Here is a 27,270-nt window from a genome sequence, read left to right on the forward strand (position 1 = left end):
CCGTTATCTCAATTGGTAAGGTTCTGTTTCAAGGTTTCCTGCTTTAAGCATCACTAAAGGAAGGTACATACATAGCGCACCCGTTTACAAAGTAGTTGTTGCCGAAAGGAAAAGTATTTACAAAGAAATAAATTCATCTTTTATTAAGACAAAGAAATAGTACAGCGTACAATGAAAAGCTGGAATAAACTTATACTAAAGCTAACTACATAAGCGAAAAGAAAGATACAAGAGAATAAAGAGAAAGCCGAGGAAGAAGTACAGAGGAGAGGTTGACTGCTGTTCCAAGATGTTGTTCAAGGAAAACCATTCCTCAACACTTTTACATGCCTATAACTCAGGCAGCCAAAGAACCCAACTCGGGGCTTGCACCGTTGAAGAAAAGGCGTAGAGAGCCCGACTTCGGGCTAGCGCAGTTGAAAAAAAGGTGCAAGGAACCCAACTTAAGGCCAGCATCGTTGAAGAAAAGGTGCAGGCAGCCAGAAGTTGATGGGCCTCCACGTAACCACGCCTGCGATATAGCAGACGGCGCTGATGACAGAAAACTTTACTTCTGATGCACCAAGAATCTGGTGCGACTAGTACCTGCTTCGGATTTTGACTAAAAGAAGGAGAAATACAATTTCCCCCTTTGTCAAGACGGAAGATTTTCTTGAATCTGTGCCTCCCTTGCCCAGACCACGCTACCTTGAGTCTCGGAAGTACCCGGCACCTCTGTGACGGATGGAGTTCTTTTACCCCTGTCCGTGTCTCAAACATATTGCACAAAGGACGGATAGCACTGAATACGAAACTGTGATTATGGCTGAAAGATTGTGATTTAGAAGAGAATCGGAAGGTTTGTATGTAAGGAAAACAACCTCCTATCCTACTTATATAAAAGATAAGGTGGTGGCATTCAATTCGTGTAACTTTCCAAGGGATGCTACGGACAAGGCAGAGTTGGCTCAATTTCCAACGCCATTCACGACCGTAGGATCTGAAGATCCTCGTGAAGACGCGCCTCGAGTATTGGAGCGTCAAAGGACTTCACGTGATTGGGTAAAGGAACACCTCTCAATTTGACATGTCCTCCATGTAAATGGAAAAACACAAATATTATTAGAGTACGGAATCTGAGCAAGCTATGATATAAGCCCAACATTACCAAAACCCTCCTCCCCAACTAAAAGTCGGGCAGCAGGATTTTGAGGGGCTATTGTGGGGCCGGAGAACTCGTGGCCCAGGCCCACTCTACATTAGGGCCCAAGGCCTAAGCCGAGGAGAGCCATTGCCAAGGACGACCTCTTGCTCGGCACCTCAGGAAATACCTGAAGAAAGGGGCAAACTGAGTGTAGAGGCAGGGCAAGGGAAAAAGCTGCCAACATCATAATACAAAACCATGTATCTGACAAGTCCATACTCTAAACCATACCCCTTAACTTTCCTAACGACCCCAAACCACTCTAAGCATGGGTTGACAGGACAGGTCTGCACCCCAGAAAAGTGAAATTTACACGTGGATTCTAAAAGGGGAAACAAACACTAGTATAAAAGGAAAAACCCCCCAGAAGAAAGGAGGTCTCTCTCTCTCTCTCTCCTTCGGGAAAAGGGAGAACGGGGAGGATATAAGGCTCCTCGGACAGCGTCCAAGGACTTAAGTCATACAACCCGCACTAATGGAGGACTTAGCTAGTAAAGCCAAACCTGCCCATATAAGAACTTCCATAAACGCCACGATTAAACCGTCCACCTGTGCCTAAGGTCATACCTTTCAAGCCCACTCTCTACAAATCATATTGTTGGGGCCCTTTGCATACAAGCCCAACGTCATTCTTAGGCCGTTAAATAAATCGTGTCCCTACATTTACGTTTTGTGTTAATTTGGTTTTCAAAGTTTTGAAATAAATAAATTTAGAATCTACTAAATAACTTGACGTGTCTCTTAAATTAACATGAAATTAAACTGTTATATTTATTTTTCAATTTATTTACTTATGGGTTAAGTTAACTTAAGAAAGAATTAAGACCTATGAATGTGTAAACACTACATTATACTAATTTGTTTACTATATTTCGTATTTATTTTCTCAGGCTCCCATCGCACAACAATGGAAAAAGAAGGATATATCTGACCAAAGCAAATAAGTGGATCAACAACACACGTTGCCAAATGCAAATAGAAAATTTGGTAAAATGTGAAGGGCCCCTACAAGAAATTAAAATCAAATGAGCTTCTAACTTTTTTTAAAAAAAAAAAGTCTAACTACAAAATACTGCTTAAGTTGTTGTAATGTTCTTCACGGAATACATAAAATAAGTACAAGTTTCATGCAAAGTGGAATTAAGAGAGAGATCTCACACACACACACAAGAAGAAAAAAAAAAAAAAAAAAAAAAAAAAAAAAAAAAAAAAAAAAAGAAAAGGGAGTAAGTTCAAGCTTCATGCAAAGTGGAATCAATAGAAAGATCCCCAAAAAAAAAAAAAAAACTCTTAGCTTATGATAATGTGGGTTTTATCATTAATTGTTAAAATATAAGTCCAATTGACTTAAGCACATAGTTATAAGTTACTTATACAAATCTTATTGTCTTATTTACCTATATATAAGGTTTGTCGGGATGCTATAAATCATTGTTTTTGTTGTGAATTGATTTATTTTGAAAATTAATAGATCAAAGTTTCTAGAAAGCAAGAGAAAGGAGATTTTGTTTGGGGTTGAGGTCTTTGATGATAAGTGATAACTATCCAATCTTTTTTTTTTTTTTTTTAAATCCCTTCAAATTTATTAAAAGTAATGCCCACGTATTTTTTTGGATTCTTTAGAAACTACCATCTAATAAAAAGAAAACTCCATACACTGCCTCACCCGAGTCAGCCTCACTGTTTTGCAATTGCATAGTATAATTTTTGTCTTTTATAATTATTTATTTACTTATTTTACTACCCACTCTAGTTTGTGAGTCCACTAAACTATGACCACTACCCTAATTGTCCAACCCATACCCCAAGGGCCAAGGCCCCCACCCATCCCCTACTCAAGAGGCAAACAACACTGTCAACACAAAAGCCGAAGGCAAAGTTACAATCAAGAGTCAGTGGGTCAAGTCGTTTTTTTTTTCTTTTTTAAATAGTCAGTGGGTCAAGTTAAACTGTTGAAGAAATACAATAAGTATATATTGCTAGCAAAGCTACAAAGGACATCAGTATTCAGTATATCACATGCACAATTATTCAATATTTAGTTTAGGTCCAAAGAAAAAGAGAAAGAGAATTGAGATCGGGTATCTTGAGCACTTGAGAGGGTGTTTGGTAGGGGTATTTAAATAATACAACATGTATTATTACAATATTTTTTTATCTACACGTATTTTCGAAAAACATAAACAATGTTATTAAAATAACATTACCAAACGAGCCATGAGGTTGAGGCAATGAAAGCTGGGTAAGTGGGTTTGGGGTTAGTGGCAGCTGGGATAGTGGGTCTGTTGCCTGGAGATGAAAGGGCTGGAGTTCAAATTGTTTCCCAAGTTACGGTTTTTTGGTTTAAAATTTGATTGGATTTTTTTTTTAATTGGGTATTTGGTTTATTGCAATTTAATTTATATTATTTTTTTTATTGATTTAAAAATCTGTCTGAAAAGTGAGGACTAATTTTGTGCTTTTTAAATTTTTCCCGAAATTTAGGATATATTTTGATACCGCTTATTTTGCTGAAAATTGAAAACAATAAAAAAAATAAGAAAAAATTTATTGTTCACCAAAGGGTTATTGTAGATATGCCTATTTGCACTGTTCATAGGATATGCCTATTTGCACTGTTCATGCTCCATGAACAGTGCAATAGGCGCTTGTTAAAAAAAAAAAAAAAAAAAAAAAGCTTAAAACGCGTTTTGCTTAAAAATGTGAATGCAATAATTGGTACCCAAACGGTACCTTAATATCTATTTGGAGGTTTTTATTGGGCTTAAAAAAATTTTGGGTGATCACAACTTTTTTATTTTAAGGATAGACAAATATAAAATTTTAAATTATTATATATAATTTTTTTTTCCCCAAGACCGCTCTAACCTCAACATGGCGCAGCCTGATTGATATATAAAATGAGAAACATGTAATTTCCTTCCACGTAAAAACTCAGAAAAAATGTTTTTTTCTTATTTATTTCTTAGGCCACAAGAAAGGACTAGTATTATTTTGGATAGGGTTAAGAAAAATAATAATCACAAAGTTGGCGAAGCTTCTGGAAAGTGCATGTGCAACAACGTGACGCCGCGTCCATTGACAACTTCATGCAGAAGATTTTTAAGATGTTGATTTGATATGACAATTGGTAATTAATTTACAAATTACAGAGTGTTGTTTGACCAAAATATAATCATTCAGCCAGCCTCTCAAAAATACTTTGAAGTTTGAACGTGTAATTATTATTATTATTTTTCTTTTTTGAGATTTTTTTTTTTTTTTTGGTGCTAAAACTTCAAATAAATATTAATATTCATGTATATAGAAAGTAATGCTTCAAGAAAATTATTTTTCTAGTGTGCTGTTGAGGTTTCGAAATTTCAGGTGACCAAATCCACAACTTGATGATGAGTCATTTGTCAAAAAGATTGACAAAGGGACACATAAGCAAGGCACGATTTTGTTGACTTTTCATCAAAAGTCGAATTTCTCTGTGGATTTAGCAGACCCCAAATGTTCATATATAATTTGTAAAGAAATACAACCACAGAGTTTCGTTAAAATTAATAAATATGGGCTGCTCCAACAAAGTTTTGGTGCAAAAGCTGTTTTAAAATTTTTTGTCAAATGCAAGAAGAGTCCAGAGCACTTTTGCATGCACGAAGAGAGCTATCCTTTAAACCTTCTCAAAAGCTCTCCAAATGGACTATTCAATTCAATGGATAGAGTTTTCTTCTAAATGTGTTGTTTTATAAAATTATTTTTAAACAAGTCACGTAACTATTAAGTTGGTTATGTAATTAAGGTATATGTGTACTCATTTGAATTCTAACATATTTGGTTGGAAGAACTTTCGTCCAAATTGGTCTTAGAAGAAATTTTATCCCGATTCAATAAATCAAGGTACATAATTTTTTTTCACAATTGTGACTTCAATAATTGATCAAAGTAAAAGTGACGTTACTTGAATCACAATAAATCATATCAACAATTGTGAAAATAATACATCTCTAATATAATTTTGTAATTTAGGTTTTTAAAAATCACATAATTAGAACTTAACATGGATTGTAATTTGCATTTTTTTTTTTTTTAGAATAGCTTGTACGCTCCTACTATTGATGTAAATGGATCTATTCTATAAGCTTACTAATGTTACAGTGATTGAACTCATTCTTTGAGGGAGACTGCTAGTGCTAGGGTAGGGGGATGGAAAGTTTTGGCCCAAGAGAAGCTCAAAGGGTCCATACTTCAATGAGCAGACCCAAGCATTGTTCCATCTCGGCCTAGTTTTGTGTTGCCCAGTACTGCAAGTCTGCAACCTAGTCTAGTTCTCACGGCTCTAATAGTTTTGGTTGAGGGCCTTGGGCCAATATTTCGAATTCAGACCAATTTATTTGGAAACGTTACCTTTTAAATCGTACTTTGCGTAATAAATTAAACTTCATAATTTTTAGAGTAATGAATTAAATTTTAAGGTTTTAAAAAGTAAAAAAAAAAAAAAAAAAAAATCAATTTCAGTCTAATGGAGCGGAATGATGTTGTGAATGGGGTTTAATATGAGTTATGAATTTAATTTTTTACCCTTTCAAATTTTAGGATTGAAATTGTTAGGTGCCATCAGTTTTGAAGAGTACATTTTCAAATCATAATCCATGGGTTGCTTTTAGAAAATTGACTTCTTAAAAAGAAACAGGAGTTTTTACATTGCAGATTTTTCACAGCAACATTTTTTTCTTTCAAACCCTTCACTATGAATTCCACCATCCGTGTAAAATTTGAAATTCCTTAAACTCTATTTTCAGATGAGGGAAATGAGATTTAGTTTTTCTAGAGATTTTACTCTACTACCAAGTTTTTGAAAATACTATCTGTAAGGACACGATTTGTAACGACCCGTAATAACGTTGGGATCGCACGTAAAAAGACCCAAACAATATCATTTATAGAGCGTGGGTTTGAAAGGCTAGGCCTTGGTCACAAGACAGTGGGTTTTTCGTGGTGTTCATACATAATTAAATCGGGTTCGCCCTATGAGTCTTTCTCCTGAAGGCGGGCTGGGTGGCTCTGGTTTCTGACCATTTTTCCCAGCCCCTGCTCTAGATCGCTTACTTTTCCTTTTATACTAGCAGGTGTTCCTTATCCTTCGTCCACGTGTAGGATCGACTTTTCCAAAACTGATACTTGTCCCATCAGCCCATATCCAGAGTGGTTGGGGGTGGTTGTAAAAACTGGAGAGTATGACTCTGTCAAGTGCAGAGTATTGAATGGTAGTAAGGGCAGCTTTCCTTGGTCGCTATACTTTCCAGCATATCCTTCTCTATTGACCTAGATATTTTAGATTTTTTCCAAACTGCTCCTATACCGTTTTTGCCCTTCCGTCCAGTGAGACCTCGAACATGCCGAGGACTGAATCGTCCTCGACTGTGTCCCAAGACTATCTTGTACTTGTATTACCAATCCTGGACTATAACCTTCCTCGGCTCGGGCCTTGGGCACCAATGAATAAATGGGTCAGGGCCAGAAATTATTGGGCCCCATAATAGCCCCTCAAAATCCTGCTGTCCGACCTCTTGGTCGGAGAGGAGGGTTTTGGTAACGCCAAGCCTTTATTACGGCTCGTTTAACCCTGTCATTCATTAATGTTGGTGTCTCTTCATCTACCCAGGAAACATACCGGGCTACGAGACATTCCTCTGAATTCATTTACAATGCGTTCCTGCCGTTTGATTATCCAAAACGCGCCTTTAATGATTTCCCTTTACGAGACTATTTAAATTCGACGGTTATTGACGGTGTGGGGAAGTGGAACGGGTATATCCTCGTTTACAGATTTTCTTGGAAATCTGGACAGATTAAAAACCTTCCGTTTTGCCCTTCATATAAGAAGAAAAGCAAAAGGTTATTTCTCTTGTACAGAGACCCTTTTAATCCTTCTGAAATCTGAAAATCCTTAGCCTCCCCCAGAGTTTCCCTTATCCGCTTGCTTATGCCTTGAATCGTGATAAGTCCAAGATAGGAGTGGGAATGAAGAGACCATACCCTTCCCAGAAATGCTACGTTCTTGCGAAACTCAAAATGGCTCGATCAGGGCAAGGATGGGAGAGACTCAAGATACCTCTCATCCTCCTTTCAGTCAAAATCCGAAGCAGGGGCTTGTCACGTCAAACTTTTGGTGCGGCTGAGCTGGGATCACCCATTATTAGTACTAGCCGCTCTCTTATGAGCATAGCTAACATGGCACCATCGTGTTAGGAGTCAGGACTGACGCAAGGACAAAGTATCCCTGCTTCTTCCTCTCTTCCTTCACTGGTGCCTCATTTTGCCTCTCTTCTTCTTTCCACCACCAGATCCATCCTGGTGCTTTTCCTTCTTCCTCTTCTTCTCCTCTCCCACCAAGGAAAGTCCTCCTCTCAATATGGGTGCCATTGGGGCAGAGTTTGGAAAGACTTGGGAGCAGAGCTTAACAAGATTTCTGTTTGTTTGTTTGTTTTTTTTTTTTTTTTTTTTTTTTTTTTATAATATGAACGATGCTCGGGACCGAAATCCCAGTTAATAAAAAGATCTTGCTCTGTGCTTATTGGAACTATCTGGTATAATAATGCCGACTTGAATAAACGGCACTTAGGGCAGAAACCTTTACTGAGAAAATGATGTTTATAATGAACTTAATAAAATTGTTCGGCACCATAATGCCGACCTGAGAAAGCAATACTTAGGGCCAAAATCCCTTACCAAGATAAAAGATACTATTATGAACTTATGAGAGCTGTTCGGCACAATAATGCCAACCTGAACAAACGACACTTAAGGTCGAAACCCTTGCTAAAGAAAACATATTATTATGAACTTAACGGAGTTGTTTGGCACAAGAATGCCGACCTGAGAAAACAATACTTACCCCCAAAATAGCCGAGATGACAGCCGAATGCTCGATGTGGTGTAGGAGGTAATCATCCGAGGACATATAACCCAAAAATGAACAGCCCTTACAGGTTGCCGGGTAATAAGGCGTTTCACCATCTTCCTAATAACTTTCATAGCTTTAACCTCTTTTGGTACTTGATCCGAGGATTGAGCAACTTAGAATTCTTATTAAGTAGCTGACCTTTCCATAGGTTTGAAGTAGTTGGTTTCCCCATAGGTTTGAGTCCAAGAACCATGCAATACCTTGGTTCCGTCCAAAACTCAGTTTTTCCTCTAAGTAGTTGGTTTCCCCATAGGTTTGAGTCCGAGGACTATGCAATACCTTAGTTCTGTCCAAAACTTGATTGTGATAAGTAGTTGGTTTCCCCATAGGTTTGAGTTCGAGGACCATGCAATACCTTGGTTCTGTCCAAAACTTGATTGTGATATTGATAAGTAGTTGGTTTCCCCATAGGTTTGAGTCCGAGGACCATGCAATACCTTGGTTCTGTCCAAAACTTGATTGTGATAAGTAGTTGGTTTCTCCATAGGTTTGAGTCCGAGGACCATGCAATACCTTGGTTCTGTCCAAAACTTGATAGATATTGATAAGTAGTTGGTTTCCCCATAGGTTTGAGTCCGAGGACCATGCAATACCTTGGTTCTGTCCAAAACTTGATTATGATAAGTAGTTGGTTTCCCCATAGGTTTGAGTCCGAGGACCATGCAATACCTTGGTTCTGTCCAAAACTTGATTGTGATAAGTAGTTGGTTTCCCCATAGGTTTGAGTCCGAGGACCATGCAATACCTTGGTTCTGTCCAAAACTTGATAGATATCGATAAGTAGTTGGTTTCCCCATAGGTTTGAGTCCGAGGACCATGCAATACCTTGGTTCTGTCCAAAACTCAGTTTTTCTTATAAGTAGTTGGGGGAATTAACCCCTCGGCTATGGCATGAGACCTTGGTTTTAGGGGAATTAGCTCCTCGGCCAAGCCTCTAGAACCATCCGTACGGTTGACGTTATAAAGCGTAGCCCCTAGTAAAGAAACATAGCCCCTAGTGGAACTTTACGCTAGAACACTACAACTGGCTATTAGAAATGATAAGGGAACTATCTAAACCTACCGTCTATGCGAACACACAAGTCTTTCCCACAGACGGCACCAACTGTAAGGACACGATTTGTAACGACCCGTAATAACGTTGGAATCGCACGTAGAAAGACCCAAACAATATCATTTATAGAGCGTGGGTTTGAAAGGCTAGGCCTTGGTCATAAGACAGTAGGTTTTCCGTGGTGTTCATACATAATTAAATCGGGTTCGCCCTAGGAGTCTTTTTCCTGAAGGCGGGCTGGGTGGCTCTGGTTTTTGGCCATTTTTCCCAACCCCTGCTCTGGATCGATTACTTTTCCTTTTATACTAGCAGGTGTTCCTTATCCTTCGTCCACGTGTAGGATCGACTTTTCCAAGACTGATACTTGTCCCATTAGCCCATATCCAGAGTGGTTGGGGGTGATTGTAAAAACTGGAGAGTATGGCTCTGTCAGGTGCAGAGTATTGAATGGCAGTAAGGGCAGCTTTCCCTGGTCGTTATACTTTCCAGCGTATCCTTCTCTATTAACCTAGATATTTTAGATTTTTTCCAAACTGCTTCTATACCGTTTTTGCCCTTCCGTCCAGTGAGACCTCGAACATGCCGAAGACTGAATTATCCTCGGCTGTGTCCCAAGACTATCTTGTACTTGTATTACCGATCCTGGGCTATAACCTTCCTTGGCTCGGGCCTTGGGCCCCAATGAATAAATGGGTCAAGGCCATAAATTATTGGGCTCCACAGAAAGTTTGTTTACTTGGAAACATATTAAAATTTGAAATTATTGCACTTACTAAGGAATAACTAATACAATATTTTAAAGAGAAATAATTATTCCTCATTTTGAAGAATAGCTATTCATCAAGAATGATTATTCCTTATAATAAAAACATAACCAAACTAAAGAATAACTAAACCATAGGAATAACTATTACTTTACGGCGCCTATTACAGTCTACTAAACATGCCCTTAGACTTTAGGTTTGAACTTGGCTTGTTTTCTAAACAAACATAAACAAATTTTTTCCTAAGTAAGCCTTAGTTGTTCGTATACATATTAGTTCATTTATAGCCCTACTTTGTTCATTCCCTTGATTTATAATTCATTCAAATACTATTACAGGAATCTTTAGTTTGGTTGGATGCAAAAGAGGAATGATAAAAAATGAAGATTAAAAAAAATGAGAGTTTTCAATTATTTGGTTTGATGAAAATGGAGGAGGATGGGAAATGCTGTGGGTGGAGTTTTCCAGGCCAGCAAATTCTATACTCCCAAATTGGGAGGAAAAGAATGGGAGAAAATATTTATCACATTGAATTTACTATTTTTTCCCTTTTTTATTACAATATTTTTATCATTTTCTAATATAATAAAGGTATAGCAATAAATTTATTCAAAATCACATTTTCTATCATTTCACTTTTCCATTATCTCTATTGAACACGAATGATTAAAAATTGAAACATTTTTCTATTATTCTCACATTTTTTATTCTCTCACTTTTTTCATCTGTCCACCAAACAAAAGAAATTATTTAGTAATATTAGTAAATGCAGCCCCATCTCTAATTTAGTAGGACCGTCACAAGTCACACCTATGGATATTGTGCAATGCAAAATAAAAAGGACCCATATGTTGTGGCCAATCTCACAATATAATTTTTCCATAATATTACTCTATTGTGAAACTCTTACAAAAAATTACCCACCAATATTAGAGTGAGTGGCGACTTAATTTCACCACATCATCAACATTTAACTAAACATTGACTACAATAATTTTAGTATCTATCTAAATGATCAATAACTCATTACAAAATAGATTGATAGTGTGGGGCCCAGTAATTTCTGGCCCTGACCCATTTATTCATTGGGGCTCAAAGCCCGAGCCGAGGAAGGTTATAGCTCAGGATCGGTAATACAAGTACAAGATAGTCTTGGGACACAGCCGAGGACGATTTAGTCTTCGGCATGTCCGAGGTCTCACTGGACGGAAGGGCAAAAACGGTATAGGAGCAACTTGGAAAAAATCTAAAATATCTAGGTCAATAGAGAAGGATACGCTGGAAAGTATAACGACCAAGGAAAGCTGCCCTTACTGCCATTCAATACTCTGCACCTAACAAAGCCATACTCTCCAGCTTTTACAACCACCCCCAACCACTCTGGATATGGGCTGATGGGACAAGTATCAGTCTTGGAAAAGTCGATCCTACACGTGGACGAAGGATAAGGAACACCTGCTAGTATAAAAGGAAAAGTAAGCGATCCAGAGCAGGGGCTAGGAAAAATGGCCAAAAACCAGAGCCACCCAGCCCGCCTTCAGGAGAAAGACTCCTAGGGCGAACCCGATTTAATTATGTATGAACACCACGGAAAACCCACTGTCTTGTGACCAAGGCCTAGCCTTTCAAACCCACGCTCTATAAATGATATTGTTTGGGCCTTTTTATGTGCGATCCCAACGTTATTACGGGTCGTTACAAATCGTGTCCTTACACTTTCTATATACATCTAACAATTATAAAAATAAAAAATCATAAAAAATAACACATATCTCTCTTAAATTTAAAAATAACAATTTTTAAGGAAATATAATTGTATGAGTAAGAAATTTCCTAAAATAAATGTTAAATTTCATTTTAATGTTATAACTCACAACCAAACTAATGAAAATGTATAGTTATTACATTACAACACATTTTATTCCTAGTAATAAATATTACAATTCATGTTATAATCTTCATTTAATGTACCAAATATACCCTAAGTTCAAATATAATAATGTGTTCATGAACAAACTTGTGAATACTAGGGCTCGATCTAATTATATATAATAATGTATTTTTATATGTATACTTGTCCAAATATATATATATATATTTATATAGACTTGAAATTAGATTGTATAAGTTTGTCGGTAGGTTCATATGATATTAAATTCTTATGCGTAGCTTATTAATGATATAAACAATCTATTCTTTGTAAAAATTCATGGAATTATAAAGAGGTAAAATATTTTAGTCATGATTTTACAATATATAGGAAAAAAATAGGTTAATCAAGTAGCTTGAGCTTGCCCAATGAGAAAATGAGCCAAACTTGAATATATAATCTTATTTGGTGTTAAGCTCATGTTTGGAAAAAAATAAATGAATAAACTTGAACTTATAATACTAAAATTAGCTTGGCTCGAATACAATCTTAAATGGAAAGAAAATAAAGGAAAAATACTCCAAAATTATAAACCCAATTCCCAAAATCCTCGAACAATCCCTTGCAACTCACAAACAAGCAATGCCCACACCCTCCTTTGCAAGATAAAATATACCCTATTACGAGTATATGCTTTTTCCTTCTCATAAGCTAGTAGGACCCATAGCTTATGGGTCCCACCAAAGGGTGTATTTTCTCCCTCTTCACAACTCCAAATCCTTTTGGCTGGCTTCCTACCGTTAATTCAATTCCACCCGCAGCCATACTGCCTCTCTTTCCCAAAGACCAACCAAAAAAAATCTATTAAAAAAAAAAAAAACCAAAAAAGTAATTAAAAAAAAAAAAAAATAGCAGCGCACGTTAGCAAGATCCGATGCGTCCTACGTCGCCTGTGACAGCCATCCCAAACACGCACACTCTCTCTCCCCCACCTTATCCTACGCACCCCTCCCATTCTGTTCCTTTCGTTTTCAGGAAGAGGAGTCCATTAGGGTTAGGTCTTCTTCTTCTTCTCATTCTTATTACATCACAATTACTTCTTTTCTTCTTCTTCTCCATGCTCTTCGAAGAGGAGCTAGGTTTTTTTAATATTACAGTAATAGCCACAGAAACACATGGAACACAGGAGACAATCCAAGGACTCGCATTCCTACTCGAATCTCTTCAATCTTGAGGTATTTCCCACATGGGTTTTCGCTTTTCTCAATTGGGTTCTCTTTTTTTTTTCTCCAGTTACTGCCTCCTTTTGAAGTTTGAGGTTTAATTTGGTGTTGTTCAGTGGAGAATTTTGGGGTTTCTTGATGTTTCACTGTTTTTGGAATTTTGGGTTTGGTAATTTTAAGCTTAAAGTTTTTGTTTTTTGTTGTGGTTTTTTTTTTTTTTTTTTTTTTTGAATTTGTGTGTTGGGTTGTGCTGTAGTCTTTGGTGAACTTTCAACTTCCACAAGAGGATGATGATTTTGATTATTATGGGAATAGTAGTCAGGATGAGAGCAGAGGTAGCCAAGGTAGGCTTTTTTTTTCTTAATTTTAATTTTATTATTATTATTTTTTTACTTGAAATCGCAATGACCTGTTTGATTGATGCTTGTGATTGCAATTTTAGTGCGCAAATTATGCACTTTATGTATGTATGGACTATTGGTTTAGTGGGGTGTGCACTTATGTATGTATGTTTGCCTGCATTGTGGTTTATTGCTGGTTACACAAACAGGTGGAGTGAATTTGAAACACGGTAACGGGGTTATGCGTGAAAGAGAATTGGGTTTGTTGAAGAAAAGGAGGCAGGGTGAAAATAGTGAGGACGAGGAGGATAGTTATTACGGGACACGCATTACAGAGGAGAGATATCGATCAATGCTTGGAGAACACATTCAGAAGTACAAGAGGAGGTTCAAGGATTCCTCAGCAAGTCCTGCATCAACCAGGATGGGAATCTCTGTTCCAAGGAGTAATATGGGTTTAAAAGCTAGGAAACTAGGGAATGAGCATCGAGGAGCACTACATGAAGTTGAATCCACGTCCGACTGGCTCAATGATATTAATCCTCAAAAACAAGGGAACTATCATGAAGCAGATTTTTCACCGCTAAATGGCACTGAAAGGTTTGCCATCTTCTCTGGTTGTTTTATGAGAGTTTTTAACCCCAAAATTTTGGGAATATTCACTAATTATTTTGGGTGATATATTTTCATTTATATACTCATTGTAGAACAACCTATGAACCTGCTTTTGTGGATATTGGAGATGGTATCACGTATAAGATTCCTCCAACTTATGATAAGGTGGCGGCATCACTGAACTTGCCAAGCTTTCCAGATATTCAGGTGGAGGAATTTTTTTTAAAGGGTACATTGGATCTGGGGTCCTTGGCATCAATGATGACAAATAATAATAAGTTTGGGCCTAGAAGCCAGGCAGGAATGGGGGAGCCTCAGCCCCAGTATGAATCACTTCATGCAAGATTAAAGGCCTTGTCAGCTTCTAAATCGCCCCAAAAGTTCAACCTCAAAGTTTCTGATATGAATTCCTCCATTCCAGAGGGGGCAGCTGGAAACATAAAGCGATCTATTTTGTCCGAGGGTGGCGTTTTGCAGGTTTACTATGTGAAGGTTTTGGAGAAAGGAGACTCATATGAGGTTCATATTCCACTCCTGATTGTTCAATGATTTTTTTTTTTTTTTTGAAAGGGGGATGGTGGATCACAGTAGGCTGCCTTTTATTTTCCATGAGGGGCTGGTGAATGTTAATATTATTATTACTAAATTCAGTTTTGGTTCTTTCTGGGCTGCAGATCATTGAACGGGCTCTGCCCAAGAAGCCCAAGGTAAAGAAAGACCCTGCTGTGATTGAAAGGGAGGAAATGGAGAAGATAGGGAAAGTGTGGGCAAACATTGTAAAGAAAGACCTACCAAAGCATCACAGGATTTTTACAGCTTTTCACCGAAAGCAACTAATTGATGCCAAGAGGTTCGTAGAGAGCTGTCAAAAAGAGGCAAGTATAATCTTATTTGGTCCATGTAGATTTACAAATTCCATTTTTGATAAACATGTGGGATGTGGTTTTCTGTTCTTCAAACTGTCTTCAATAGTGGTTACTTGTCTTTAAAAAAGAAAAGAAAAGAAAAGCAACGGTTAATTTCATTCATACGTCCTTGCTGTTATATATCTTGAAGAAATGGTATATCATCTGTTTCTTTTATCAGGTGAAAATGAAGATGGGCAGATCGCATAAACTGATGAAGGGTGCTGCGATTCGCACTAGGAAATTAGCTCGAGACATGCTGCTGTATTGGAAGCGAGTAGATAAAGAGATGGTATCTTTTTCATTGTCCTTTATGAAGTTATTTTAACATACATTACAAATAACTGCACTATAGGAAACACGATCTGTCAGAGAAATAAGTTTTTCTGTGGAGGCAAAATGTAGTATTTGTGTGCATCAACATGCAGGTGGACACATGCTCTCTCTTCTGTCTATTTCATGCATATTTATGTTTTTAGAGTTCTATGCATATGCATGAACATTGTTTACCTGATTATTTATATCAATCAAAAGGGAAGAAAAAAACATATACATAAATCCACATATACATTCATGTTCATCTAATGGGCTAAGTTCTTCATCTTCAGTGATTAGTGTATCACCTGAATCTGTTATGTATGCAAATTACGTCGTAGGTTCTGTAAATATCCTGCTAATCCTCACTTTGTTGACTAAATTTGCCCATATCTCAAAATGATTAATATGTTATCTTATCTTAATTAACTATTAAGCTGGAGGGGAATCTTCAGAGTCCTTGAATAAAAAGAGATTAAGGCTGTCAGTTGTGAATAGAAATCTGTAGCTGTCTTTTAGGTCGCTGTTTGATACTTAACAAGAGTGTTTTGGTGTTATGGCACTGCATACTAGTAAAAATTTACGACTGAAACTCTTTTTTTCTCTGCTGTCTTTGAACCAAGTGGCATCTTCTCCTCCCATAAATAAGGGGTTGAGGGTGAGGTCAGAGGTGTAATTGCCTATGAGTCATTGAGTTCTATTTATGCATAATCAAAGGGAAAAAAAATGAATACCTATCTTATGAATATGTTGGAAGATCATCTATGTGTCAAAAAAAAAAAAGATCATAATGTATGGTTATTTTGATTTCAAATAAATACTTCAAGTGAATAATTTAATTCAAAGAGTCAGTAATATTCAATCTCTTTGCTTGCAGGCAGAAGTAAGGAAAAGAGAGGAGAGAGAAGCTGCTGAAGCTCTGAGGCGCGAACAAGAGCTACGAGAAGCAAAGAGACAACAGCAAAGGCTCAATTTTCTTATACAACAAACGGAACTCTACAGTCATTTTATGCAAAACAAGTCAAATGCACAGCCCTCTGAAGTTTTGCCTGTGGGAGATGAAAATCTAAATGACGAAGAAGTAGTTCTGAGCTCTTCAGATGCTGTACCTGATGAGGAAGTAGATCCTGAGGAGGCTGAATTGAAGAAGGAAGCCTTGAGAGCTGCTCAAGATGCAGTTTCTAAGCAGAAAAAGTTAACAAGTGCATTTGATAATGAATGTTTGAGACTGCGACAGGCTTCTGAATCTGAGACTTATCCACCTGAGGTTGCAGGAGCTAGTAACATAGATTTACATAACCCGTAAGTTATTCTTTTCTTTCCTTCCCCCGAACTTCTCTCATCCTTATTAAGCACTTGGGGAAAAGCGTTTCTTGTCAATTAACAAAATTTATATTTTATATTTACAGCACTACAATGCCTGTAACATCAACAGTTCAGACACCGCAGATGTTTAAAGGTTCCCTTAAAGAATATCAGCTAAAAGGCCTTCAGTGGCTAGTTAATTGTTATGAGCAGGTTGTTTGGCAATTTCTACATCAATAATTTAATATCTTTCACTTGATTGTTAATCTAGGAGATCCCTTGTCCCTCAAAAAAATGGTAATTAAGAGTGGCTGCAAGCTTGAGTTCATTTCTTTTGGCTTCTTTTCTTTCAGGGTTTAAATGGCATACTTGCTGATGAGATGGGCCTTGGAAAGACCATCCAGGCCATGGCATTTTTGGCTCATTTGGCAGAGGTAAGTATTGAGCCTAGTGTTTTGTACATATAGATTTTCTTTATAGTAACTGTTGTTGCTTGTCCCATTCAGGAAAAAAATATATGGGGCCCTTTTTTGGTTGTTGCTCCAGCTTCTGTATTGAATAACTGGAATGATGAAATTAATCGTTTCTGCCCTGACTTGAAAACTCTTCCATATTGGGGTGGGCTTCAAGATCGAACTGTACTTAGGAAAAAGATCAAACCCAAGGACCTGTACCGCAGGTTATTTTCTATTTCACAGTTGTTATTTTACTTTCTCAAGAACAAATGATGATGATATGCTGGCTTTTGGATGTGTTTAAGCGCCTTAGACGGTGCCATGTTTCGTTAAATTCTATATTTTTGTAAAGAAACTTGTTAAAGTATTTATATGTATGTATATATTTTCTCAAAAAAAAAGGTGTATGTATATATTTGATAATTTTCTTGTTAAAGCATGTATTTGAGGCATAGACATGAGATTCTTTACCACTGAAATGAGTAAGCTTATAAGGAAATCTGGAACAGCTTGATGTTGATGCCTGAAATGGTGTCTGACATGCTTATGAGTTGGTATATCTGGTATATTTGAAGGCAAAGATTGAGAAAATAAGTCTTCCTTCTGAAATATCCTCCTTTTCGATTGCTTCAGTTTGGAGTGTGGAGAATTGAGGAAGAAAAACACTTCATTTGAGGACATGGTTAAACAACTATCAAATATGCATATCTTGAATATACCTCATGCCTTCTCCAAAAGCAACATTAGTTCTTTTTTAATTTTTTTTTAACACTGATAAAGAAATATTAATAGTAAACAGATGATAAACTAGCTTCCTCCGTATAGTCCATGTCTTCTAGAGTATTTGAACTTTTTGTTTTGCCTTGTCAGCTCTTAATGCTTCTTATCTGGATAGCTGAGCGGTCAAAACATTTGCCATTATTTAATTTAATATATTTTTTTTTAAATCCATTAACCTGATTTTTTTCATAAATGAAGTGCATTATATCGTTTTTTTAATTTTTATTTTATATGAGCTTCTTTCTCTTGCCAGGGAAGCTGGATTTCACATTCTCATTACCAGCTACCAGCTGTTAGTGTCTGATGAGAAGTACTTTCGGCGTGTGAAATGGCAATACATGGTGTTAGATGAAGCCCAGGCAATCAAAAGTTCGAACAGGTTCTAACTTATTTCTTTGTGGTTGTAGTGGCTTTATTCTTTTGAGATGTTTTTATTCTTTGGTCTTTGTTGCTATCATTTTATTTCTTGCGTCCCACTAAAGAGTCAACCGTGGGGAGTTATCTTATTTTGTGTGTATGTAATAAAATGGACATATAGTGGGAAGAGAGTAATACCATTAAAAAAAAGGGTCATACCTAGTACCTATAAAAAAAAAAGGGCGTCATACCTAATGCACAAGACTCCCACTTTTGCGGGTTTGGGAGAGGTGATTGGCAGGCAATCTTACCTCCAAAATTTTCTTTTTGGAGACTAACTTCTAGATTCGATCTTGCAACTTGTCAATTTTGGTTGAAGGCACTTGCCATCGCATCAAAGCCTGACATCTAGAGTAGTACCATAAAAAAATTGAAACAAACCCAAGAATCTACTGAAATCATTTATTTATTCAGCATTCGTTTATTAAATATGTAGTCACATAAAGAACAAGTTTTCTCATCCATCTGATCTTTCCTTTCCTTTTTTGAACTCTGCTTTTATTTCTTTTAATAAATTGATACCTGTTGTTACTTTAGTTTTCATTTCATATCCATTCTGTTCTTTTTATTTCAATGTGCTTTTTTTATCATCATCATTCTTGTTGATGTTGATATTATTATTAGAATTATTTTGTTAAGAGAAATTAAGATTCAATATAAAACGTCATCCAGATAAATTGTATCTTTTTAGTATTGCAGTATTGACATGTCTACAGTATCACATAAGAATTCAGTTTTAGCCATTACAGCCCTCCTAAAGTTTCATGAATCATCTTTCTGGTGAATAGTTTATGTTTCTAATCCTTTAAATTCTCATCATTAATTCATTGGATATTTGACTCGGCAGTATAAGATGGAAGACACTGCTTAGCTTCAATTGTCGGAACCGATTGCTGCTGACTGGTACACCTATCCAGAATAATATGGCAGAGTTGTGGGCCCTTTTGCATTTTATTATGCCAACCTTATTTGACAGCCATGAACAATTTAATGAGTGGTTTTCAAAAGGGTAAGCATTTTTTCTTTGGTTGGTTCATCTTTTCGGTGAGTGTAGCCTGCAGTCTACAGAATTATAATATTTTCCTATCAATGATCTTTTACTGCATTCTATCAGAATCGAGAACCATGCAGAGCATGGGGGTACTTTGAACGAGCACCAGCTTAACAGATTGGTGAGTTTGCCTTTTTCAGTATTGTCATTGTGAGAGTGAGCAATAAAGTTTTTTTGTCTACTTGCTGCCACGTACCATCCTTAACATATATGTATGCTATTTAAAATAACTACAATAATTCTCAGTTTCTTTTTAGATCATGATCTCTTCTGCCTTCACTTTTGACCTTTGATATTAATATAACTATATCTTTCTAACTTGTATTTTGGTTGCCTTTTTTCTTACAGCATTCAATTCTAAAGCCTTTTATGCTGCGAAGAGTTAAAACAGATGTAATTTCTGAGCTGACCAGGAAAACTGAGGTTACAGTGCATTGCAAGTTGAGTTCTCGCCAGCAAGCTTTTTATCAGGCTATTAAGAACAAGATATCTCTTGCCGAGTTGTTTGAGGGCAATCGTGGGCATCTTAATGAGAAGAAAATACTAAATTTAATGAATATTGTCATTCAGCTGAGAAAGGTATATTCTCAATTCTATTGGCATTCTGTTTGGTTCCCCTTCTTCATTTAAAAAGTATAACTTATCAACTCTGTGGGGGCAAGAAGTTGTGGAGTTTCATGCATTTTGTCTGTCATGTGGAATATTTCTTTTTACTAGTTGTCCATGACATGTGTTCCAATGGTGCAATGGTAGGTGTGTAATCATCCAGAGTTGTTTGAAAGGAATGAGGGAAGAACATACCTCCACTTTGGGGAGATCCCAAATTCTCTTCTGCCCCCTCCCTTTGGGGAGTTGGAGGACGTGCACTATGCAGGAGGTCACAATCCTATAACATACATGGTACGTTCTTAAAGCTTTTTCTGCCTTACATTAATGTTTTTGTTTGTTATATATACTACCAAAACATTAAGGTTCACTGTCATGAAAATGCCAACCTTACTAAATACTCAATTCTTAGGTTTCTCTTATAGCTTTAAAAGTGAGGAAAGTTGCTTTGCTTCTTCTTCTTCTTCTTCTTTATTTATTTATTTATAATAAAATAAGTGAATACTTCATGCGTTTGCACTTGCTTTATGTGTTTGGCTATAGACATGACACATGTACAAAAAAAATTAAAAAATTAAAATTAATGATTCTTTTTTGTTGATAAGGGCAGATTGTTCTGTATTTTTTTTGAGTTAGGCCAGCAGGCTAATATTTTTTTCTAGGAGGCCATTTGGTGAGCTCAAATATTCTTTTGTGGGGGAATGGGGGGGAGAGGGGTGGGCAATTCAATTTTTTTGAATCCCAGCCTTTGGCAGGCCTCTATATATGTGCGTGTGTGTGTGTTGTAAATGGGAATTCAAATTTTGGTGGGCACCATAGCCACCCAAGGGATATTTTGACTCTTCCAATGTGATGAGAATGCACGCTCCAGCTTCATTCTCTGCTTTAGTTTATGAGAATAAGGAACTTGAGCTCTTTTGTTTTGTTTTTTTTTTTTTTTGATAAATAGGGACTTGAGCTCATTCTGTTATGGATCTAACTTTCCTTTTGTATTTTCTCAGATACCGAAACTAGTTCATGAAGAAATTACCCATAGTTCGGAAACTCTTTTCACAGCAGTTGGGCGTGGTGTCTGCAGAGAATCTTTTCACAGACTCTTCAATATATACTCCCCTGAAAATGTCTATCGATCTATATTCCTGCGAGAGGATAATTCAGATGGAGTATCTTTTGAAGGTAGAACTTTTGGTTTTACACGTTTGATGGATCTGTCCCCGTCTGAGGTTACATTTTTGGCTACTAGCTCTTTTATGGAGCGACTACTGTTTTCTGTAATGAGATGGGACCAGCACTTCTTGGATGGACTCATAGAATCACTTATGGAAACCATGGATGATGACCCCGAATGCAGTTACCTTGAGAGGGGGAAAGTGAGAGCAGTTGCGCGGATGTTACTGATGCCATCAAGATCTAATACAAACTTACTGCGAAGTAAATATGCAACGGGGCCTGGAGATGCTCCATTTGAGGCTTTAGTTGTCCCTCATGAGGACAGGTTTCTATCCAATAGTAGGCCTCTTCATTCAGCATACACATATATCCCGAGAGTTAGAGCTCCACCAGTATGTTTTTCAAGTATTCGTTTTGTACTCTTTATTTACTATTCAAAAAAAAAAAAAAATCATTTATCATATTAAAAAAAAAATTTCATCTCCAATTTTTATTTTCCCTATATAGGTTGGTGCGCACTGCTCTGATAGAAACTTTGCCTACAAAATGTCTGAAGAACTACATGACCCCTGGATAAAGAGGATGTTTATTGGGTTTGCACGCACATCTGACTGTAATGGACCCAGAAAGCCAGTTGGTCCTCCTCATCATTTGATTCAAGAGATTGATTCTGAACTACCAGTTTCACAACCTGCTCTTCAGTTGACATACAAGATTTTGGGATCTTCTCCACCAACGAGAAGCTTTGACCCGGCAAAGTTGCTCACTGTAAGCTTTTTCTTTCCTGGTGTCCTTTTTGTTATTTAGTGAATATTGTTTTCTTTTGTGTTGAACTTAATTGCTGAAGTGTTTGGTTATGTTACATCTGAATAGGACTCTGGGAAGCTTCAAACACTTGATATATTGTTGAAACGATTGCGGGCAGAAAATCACCGTGTTCTCTTGTTTGCCCAAATGACGAAGATGCTGAATATTCTTGAGGTAGTTTTAGTTCTTTAATCTTTGAACCTTCTTCTGCAGCTAACATGAATCTGTCCCAAGTTTAGCCAAATCAGTACTATTTCTGATCAGTTCTAACATGTTTAAGATTTTGTCAAAATCATGATATTGGCAGGTCCTAATAGACAGAGTTGTCCTTTGGAGGAAATTTCCTTCAACCCACTACATGAGACTTAAAAAACTATCCATGCATACTTTAGTCACATGACCTACTTAAATAGTCATGAGACGTTTTTAAATGATTTTATAAATCATGTGATTTAATACGTGGGGGGTCATATTAGCTGCCATGTAATGGGTTGGAGGAAAACTTTGTTCAGTCCTAATACAAATTGGCATCAGTGTTATGGATGAGCCTTTGCATTTGTGTTGCAATGCTTATGTTTAGTTATGATACAAAAAGTTTACTTAATAATTCACTTATGAGTTAAAGAGATAAGTTCGTGGTAACCTGGGTTTGACTTGCCTTGGTTTGATATCGGTTAGCAAAATAAACTTTAAAGAGGATCTGAGATGAGAAACAAATTTCAAATCATTATCAGGTCTATAAATTGATTTTGCAAGCCAGCTTGGCAGATTGGAAATCTTACCACAATAGCACTGTAGTTCACTACTTCACTTGTCTTTTTTAATGGCTTAGCAATCTTCTCTGGACATTCTGTTTTGTTGTTCTTGAATCTTTCATTTACGTGCAGGACTACATGAACTATAGGAAATATAGATACCTTAGACTCGATGGATCCTCCACTATAACTGATCGTCGAGATATGGTCAGAGATTTCCAGCATCGGTATGATTTCATAAACATACTGATTTTTTGAATGGAATTTTAAAGTTGCTCTTTCTCTGTCTTTGGTTGCTTGTTCTTATCATATATTATATATATGTGAGGTGTAAGAGTTTGTTACTAAGATTTTTATTTATGTTGTTGCAGGAATGATATTTTTGTATTCTTGTTGAGCACAAGAGCTGGTGGACTGGGCATTAACTTGACAGCAGCTGACACTGTCATATTTTATGAAAGTGATTGGAATCCAACTTTGGATTTACAGGCAATGGATAGAGCTCATCGGTTGGGTCAAACAAAAGATGTTAGTTCCATTTTTATTGCTTTAGTTTAGTTTTTCCTTTTCAGAATGCTACAGGCATATGGATGGCTTGAGACCCTCCAAGCAAAGCCATTTATTTCTTGGCTTTAGGGATTCCTTGCTTCCTTATGTGTTTGTTGTTGTTTGTCCATCTCTCTCTCTCGCCCACAAACGCACACATCCACTTGGACACAAATGTTGGTTTCTCAAAATTTTAAATTGTTTTAGATTCTCTAATTTAATTTGAAATACTAATGATTTCATGGTGTAGGTTACTGTTTACCGACTTATTTGTAAAGAGACAGTTGAAGAGAAGATTCTTCAAAGAGCAAGTCAGAAGAATACTGTGCAGCAACTTGTTATGACGGGTGGTCATGTTCAGGGTGATCTATTGGCCCCTGAGGATGTTGTATCCTTACTTCTGGATGATGCCCAGCTGGAGCAGAAATTGAGAGAAATTCCATTACAGGTGGGTTTAAAATCTGGTTATCTGTCTGTCTATTGTTCTATTCCAACTTAAAATCCACTTTGCAGGAGATTAGTCTCTTATGCTTTTCTTGTAAACACACACACACACACCAAAGGTTCCTGTTTGACTTCCTTTTCAAGAGACTGTATGTTGAGAATAAAAACACATCATTTTTTATGTTCCCTGAAAATAGGCTATGCAGATTTTTTCTCCTGGAAAAAACAGTTCTTAAAATATGTTAGTAGACGTGGTTTTACACCTACTCTTTCTTTACTTGGAAAAAAAAAACAAAAGATTTTGGAGACCAAAGTCAAACAGCTACTGGAACTATTTTCAGAAATCTTAATTATCTTTTCTCTGGCCAGGTTAAGGATAGACAAAAGAAAAAACAATCAACAAAGGGTATTCGGGTAGATGCAGAAGGTGATGCATCTTTGGAAGACCTAACAAATGCTGGATCTCAGGGTACAGGACCTGAGCCCTCTCCAGATCCAGAGAAAGCAAAATCCAGTAACAAAAAGGTACTGAAATTCTTTGTCACTTGTCTATGTATTTTATGTTTAGTTCTAGTTCTATTTATCAAATCAAATCATTCCTTATTAATTACTACTTGTTAGAATATTAGTGAAACAAAATTATTAGATCTTTGTGTACTGTGGTGGTTTACCAATGCCTGCATTGTGTTCTATTACATGGGTTTGACAATTAGAAAAAGTTCATGGGTTCAATTCTCAACCATTAATACATTTCATAGAACTGTAGTGAACAACATTCCATATAACTTTATCAATGGAATAATAATAAAAATAATAAATAGGCCTGGTTTGTCTAGTAACTACTCTGTCCCCTGAACGATGATATGCAGATCTGTGGATCTGCTCAACTCCTCCGGTGGCAAATTATGCACCCAGTTTATTAAAATTAATCTCATGAGTAGCATTATGAACCTTGGTTCTTATAAATAATGTTTTTGGTAAAATTGACACCGTAGGACATTTGTCCACAAATATATGTGGAAGCTTTTCTAAACTTGGCATTCAGTGTTGTTTACGTTAATGTCTTTGTGCAGAGAAAGGCTGTTTCTGACAAACAAGCTCCATCAAAGCAAAGGAATCCTCAAAATGTGACTTCACCAATGGACTACGAGTTAGATGACCCCCTTCAAAATTCTGATCCACAAGCACAGAAGCCCAAAAGGCCGAAGAGACCAACAAAGAGTGTAAATGAAAATCTTCAACCAGCATTTACCGGCACACCCACGGTAGTTTCAGAACAGACCCATTATCTACCTGTGAATGAGTTAGGATCTGGTGGTTTCAGAGCAGGGCAAGATATCTCACAGCATACCAACTCGTTCACTTGATAGTTCAATGGAATATAGAAGACTTGCATTGATCAATCAAGCTGTGGGTACATCCAATGGGTGATTACAATGTAGCTTTTTTTAACCAGCAATGAGGGTTTTTTTTCCTGGCCTATGGCTGCTGCGAGATGAAAGAAGCAACCGGCAAAGGCAGGTGGAGCCAGAGGATTGTATATACTATTTGTATGGATTAGGTTGTAGATTACTGGCTATATACATAAGAGGGTTGGGGCATGTATAGATGGGTTCTCTCTCTCTAATTATTTTGGCTGCACAAGCTATATAGTCTTGATGTTGTAGTCAGCCCCATTTTGAAATGTTGGTTTAGTGACAGAAATCTCATAGCCTTCTCTCTCTCTCTCTCGTGTGTGTGTGTGTGTGTGTGCACGTGCGCCCGAGTCGGATCATCTATAAGCCCTTCTGAAGACTTGGTATGCGACTTAAACTTGGCAAATCAAGAAATTATATTCTAACGGAAACCAGAGCATAAGCTTTCAATATGCCATTATATAGTGTAAAGAAGTTTTCCTGGTCCCTTTTTAAGTAAGAACATATTATAAAGATGGGATCTAAAGTTTCATATAATTAACACAAGACATTAACAATAGCTTTATTGAGTCGTCATGGGTCTTGTAACTGAATTGACATCTTTCAATGGATTTGGGGGTTTAAGGGGAAAATGTTTATCTGCGTATTATAGTTTATAACTATCTAAAAATAATAGGCTTTTTAGAGTTTTATTTTTTAATAGTAGCTTTGCTGAGTTGGCTGCTCACTTAAGGCAATAGCAAATATCTGTCACTAATTAAAGCAAGGAAGACCCAAAATAACGTAAGTATTAGTAATTTAAAATAAAAAGAAGAACATTTTTCAATTGAGGAAGTAATAGAGAGAACAACTTCATGTATAATAAATTGAGAGAAAAGAATACATGTAGGCTACATAGCTGACTCTAATTAATTGTTGAGGATTTATAGCCGACTCTAAAAATTTGGGATTAAAACTTCTTATTATTATTAATAATTAACGTTAGGAAGCCCTTGGATTGGCTTAGCCAGGCCTAATTGGATTTTCAATCATAGGTGAGTCTCTACCTCTAGAACAATTTGCCAAATAAGTGCAGTTCACAGGTTTTGTTACCATCATATCAGAGTATGATCTTCTAACACTGTTCAACGGAAATTTGTCAAGCACTTAATACCTCACACCATGCTTGCATTATCTTAAACATGTTTTAAAAACCCAGCACGCCTCAATAAAAGTAGATCAGCAGCTCAAATCTAAAATTTGTGTCGTTCCCTCTTTAATTACAAGAGCAACAAACTAAATTTTTTCAGCACCCTTGTTTTCTTGAAAATTTAACATAACATCTGAACACGAAGTATATTTTAGAGCAGTTTCGTCTATTTTAGCATAAGATTCTACTTTTTCTATTTTATATACTCACTTTTCCAAACACCCTATATTAGATTATCTATTTTACATTACATTAAAATATCAAATTTTCTTGATTTTTAAAATTGTTTCTCTTTCTTTACATACAATAATCACCATTTATTCTCTTCTTTTAATCTCAGGATACATAAATAAAAATATAAAAAATTATATGCAAAATGAATGTGTCGATATAAATTTACATAGTTATTGTAGTAACATTACAAATTTACACATTTCTTTTTGTTTTTGTTATAAGTTAGAAATTCTACTCTAGTCTAATCTAAGTGTATATGTATATAAAGTTTTTTCCTGGAGACTTAAATCCTTACCTCCCACACTCCACAAGCACTTATACTTGTAGACTAATCATCGTACCAAGGGTGCATAGTGATAATTTACACATTTTTAGCTTGACTAATGTGGATGATTTTGGATAAATAACACATTTTTAGCTTGACTAATGTGGGTAATTTTAGATGTTAAATGTGTAAAATTGATACCTTTTAGTGCAAATGTGTTATTTATAACTGTAATCAATTTTCAATTTAGTCCATTATGTTTAACAAATTTTCATTTTAGCCCATTAACTTCGATAAATTGTCATTTTAAAATTTTTCATTTTAGCCCATTGACTTTGAACAACTCAAAGTTTGAAATTTATATTTTTCTTGGTTTAAATAAATTAATAACATAATCTCTAAAATTATATTATAATGTTGAAAATGCAAAACACCATTATTTGAAGGTAGTTAGCGCCAATTTTTTAACAGCAATAGATAGAAGGACTAAAGTGACCGCATAATCAAAGTTAATGGACTAAAATGACAATTAAACAAAGTTACTGGTGTAAAGTTATTTTTGCCTATATTTTACCTACTTCAGTGAATGGATGGGGTAGAAATTTCTCC

At 36.4% G+C, this 27,270-nt stretch overlaps 1 protein-coding gene across 2 annotated transcripts; it reads left to right on the forward strand.

Moving 5' to 3' along the window:
* Positions 1-12,710: 12,710 nt before the first annotated feature.
* LOC126693677 (chromatin-remodeling ATPase INO80) lies at positions 12,711-25,279 on the forward strand. 2 transcript variants are annotated; one of them, XM_050389773.1, is made up of 23 exons: positions 12,711-13,058; positions 13,303-13,390; positions 13,597-13,987; positions 14,095-14,521; positions 14,677-14,877; positions 15,089-15,199; positions 16,100-16,524; positions 16,632-16,740; positions 16,881-16,961; positions 17,034-17,206; positions 18,016-18,141; positions 19,027-19,188; positions 19,294-19,351; positions 19,579-19,809; positions 19,984-20,130; positions 20,838-21,398; positions 21,514-21,774; positions 21,880-21,987; positions 22,701-22,795; positions 22,940-23,096; positions 23,365-23,562; positions 23,928-24,083; positions 24,632-25,279. In XM_050389773.1, exons 1-23 carry the CDS (start codon positions 12,999-13,001, stop codon positions 24,923-24,925), a joined length of 4,620 nt encoding a protein of 1,539 aa, XP_050245730.1. In that variant the 5' UTR covers positions 12,711-12,998; the 3' UTR covers positions 24,926-25,279. The 2 variants fall into 2 exon arrangements, with proteins under 2 accessions (XP_050245730.1, XP_050245731.1); XM_050389774.1 differs by lacking the exon at positions 13,303-13,390.
* The last annotated feature ends 1,991 nt before the right edge of the window (positions 25,280-27,270 follow it).

This window comes from Quercus robur, chromosome 7 (assembly GCF_932294415.1).
Source record: "Quercus robur chromosome 7, dhQueRobu3.1, whole genome shotgun sequence".
Lineage (NCBI taxonomy): Eukaryota > Viridiplantae > Streptophyta > Magnoliopsida > Fagales > Fagaceae > Quercus > Quercus robur.

Coding starts and splice junctions, on each gene's coding strand:
- LOC126693677 (XM_050389773.1), top strand. CDS start 12,999: ATGGAACACAGGAGACAATCCAAGGACTCGCATTCCTACTCGAATCTC. Junction 22,796..22,939: donor GTCAGAGATTTCCAGCATCG/GTATGATTTCAT, acceptor ATGTTGTTGCAG/GAATGATATTTTTGTATTCT. Junction 23,097..23,364: donor GGTTGGGTCAAACAAAAGAT/GTTAGTTCCATT, acceptor TTCATGGTGTAG/GTTACTGTTTACCGACTTAT.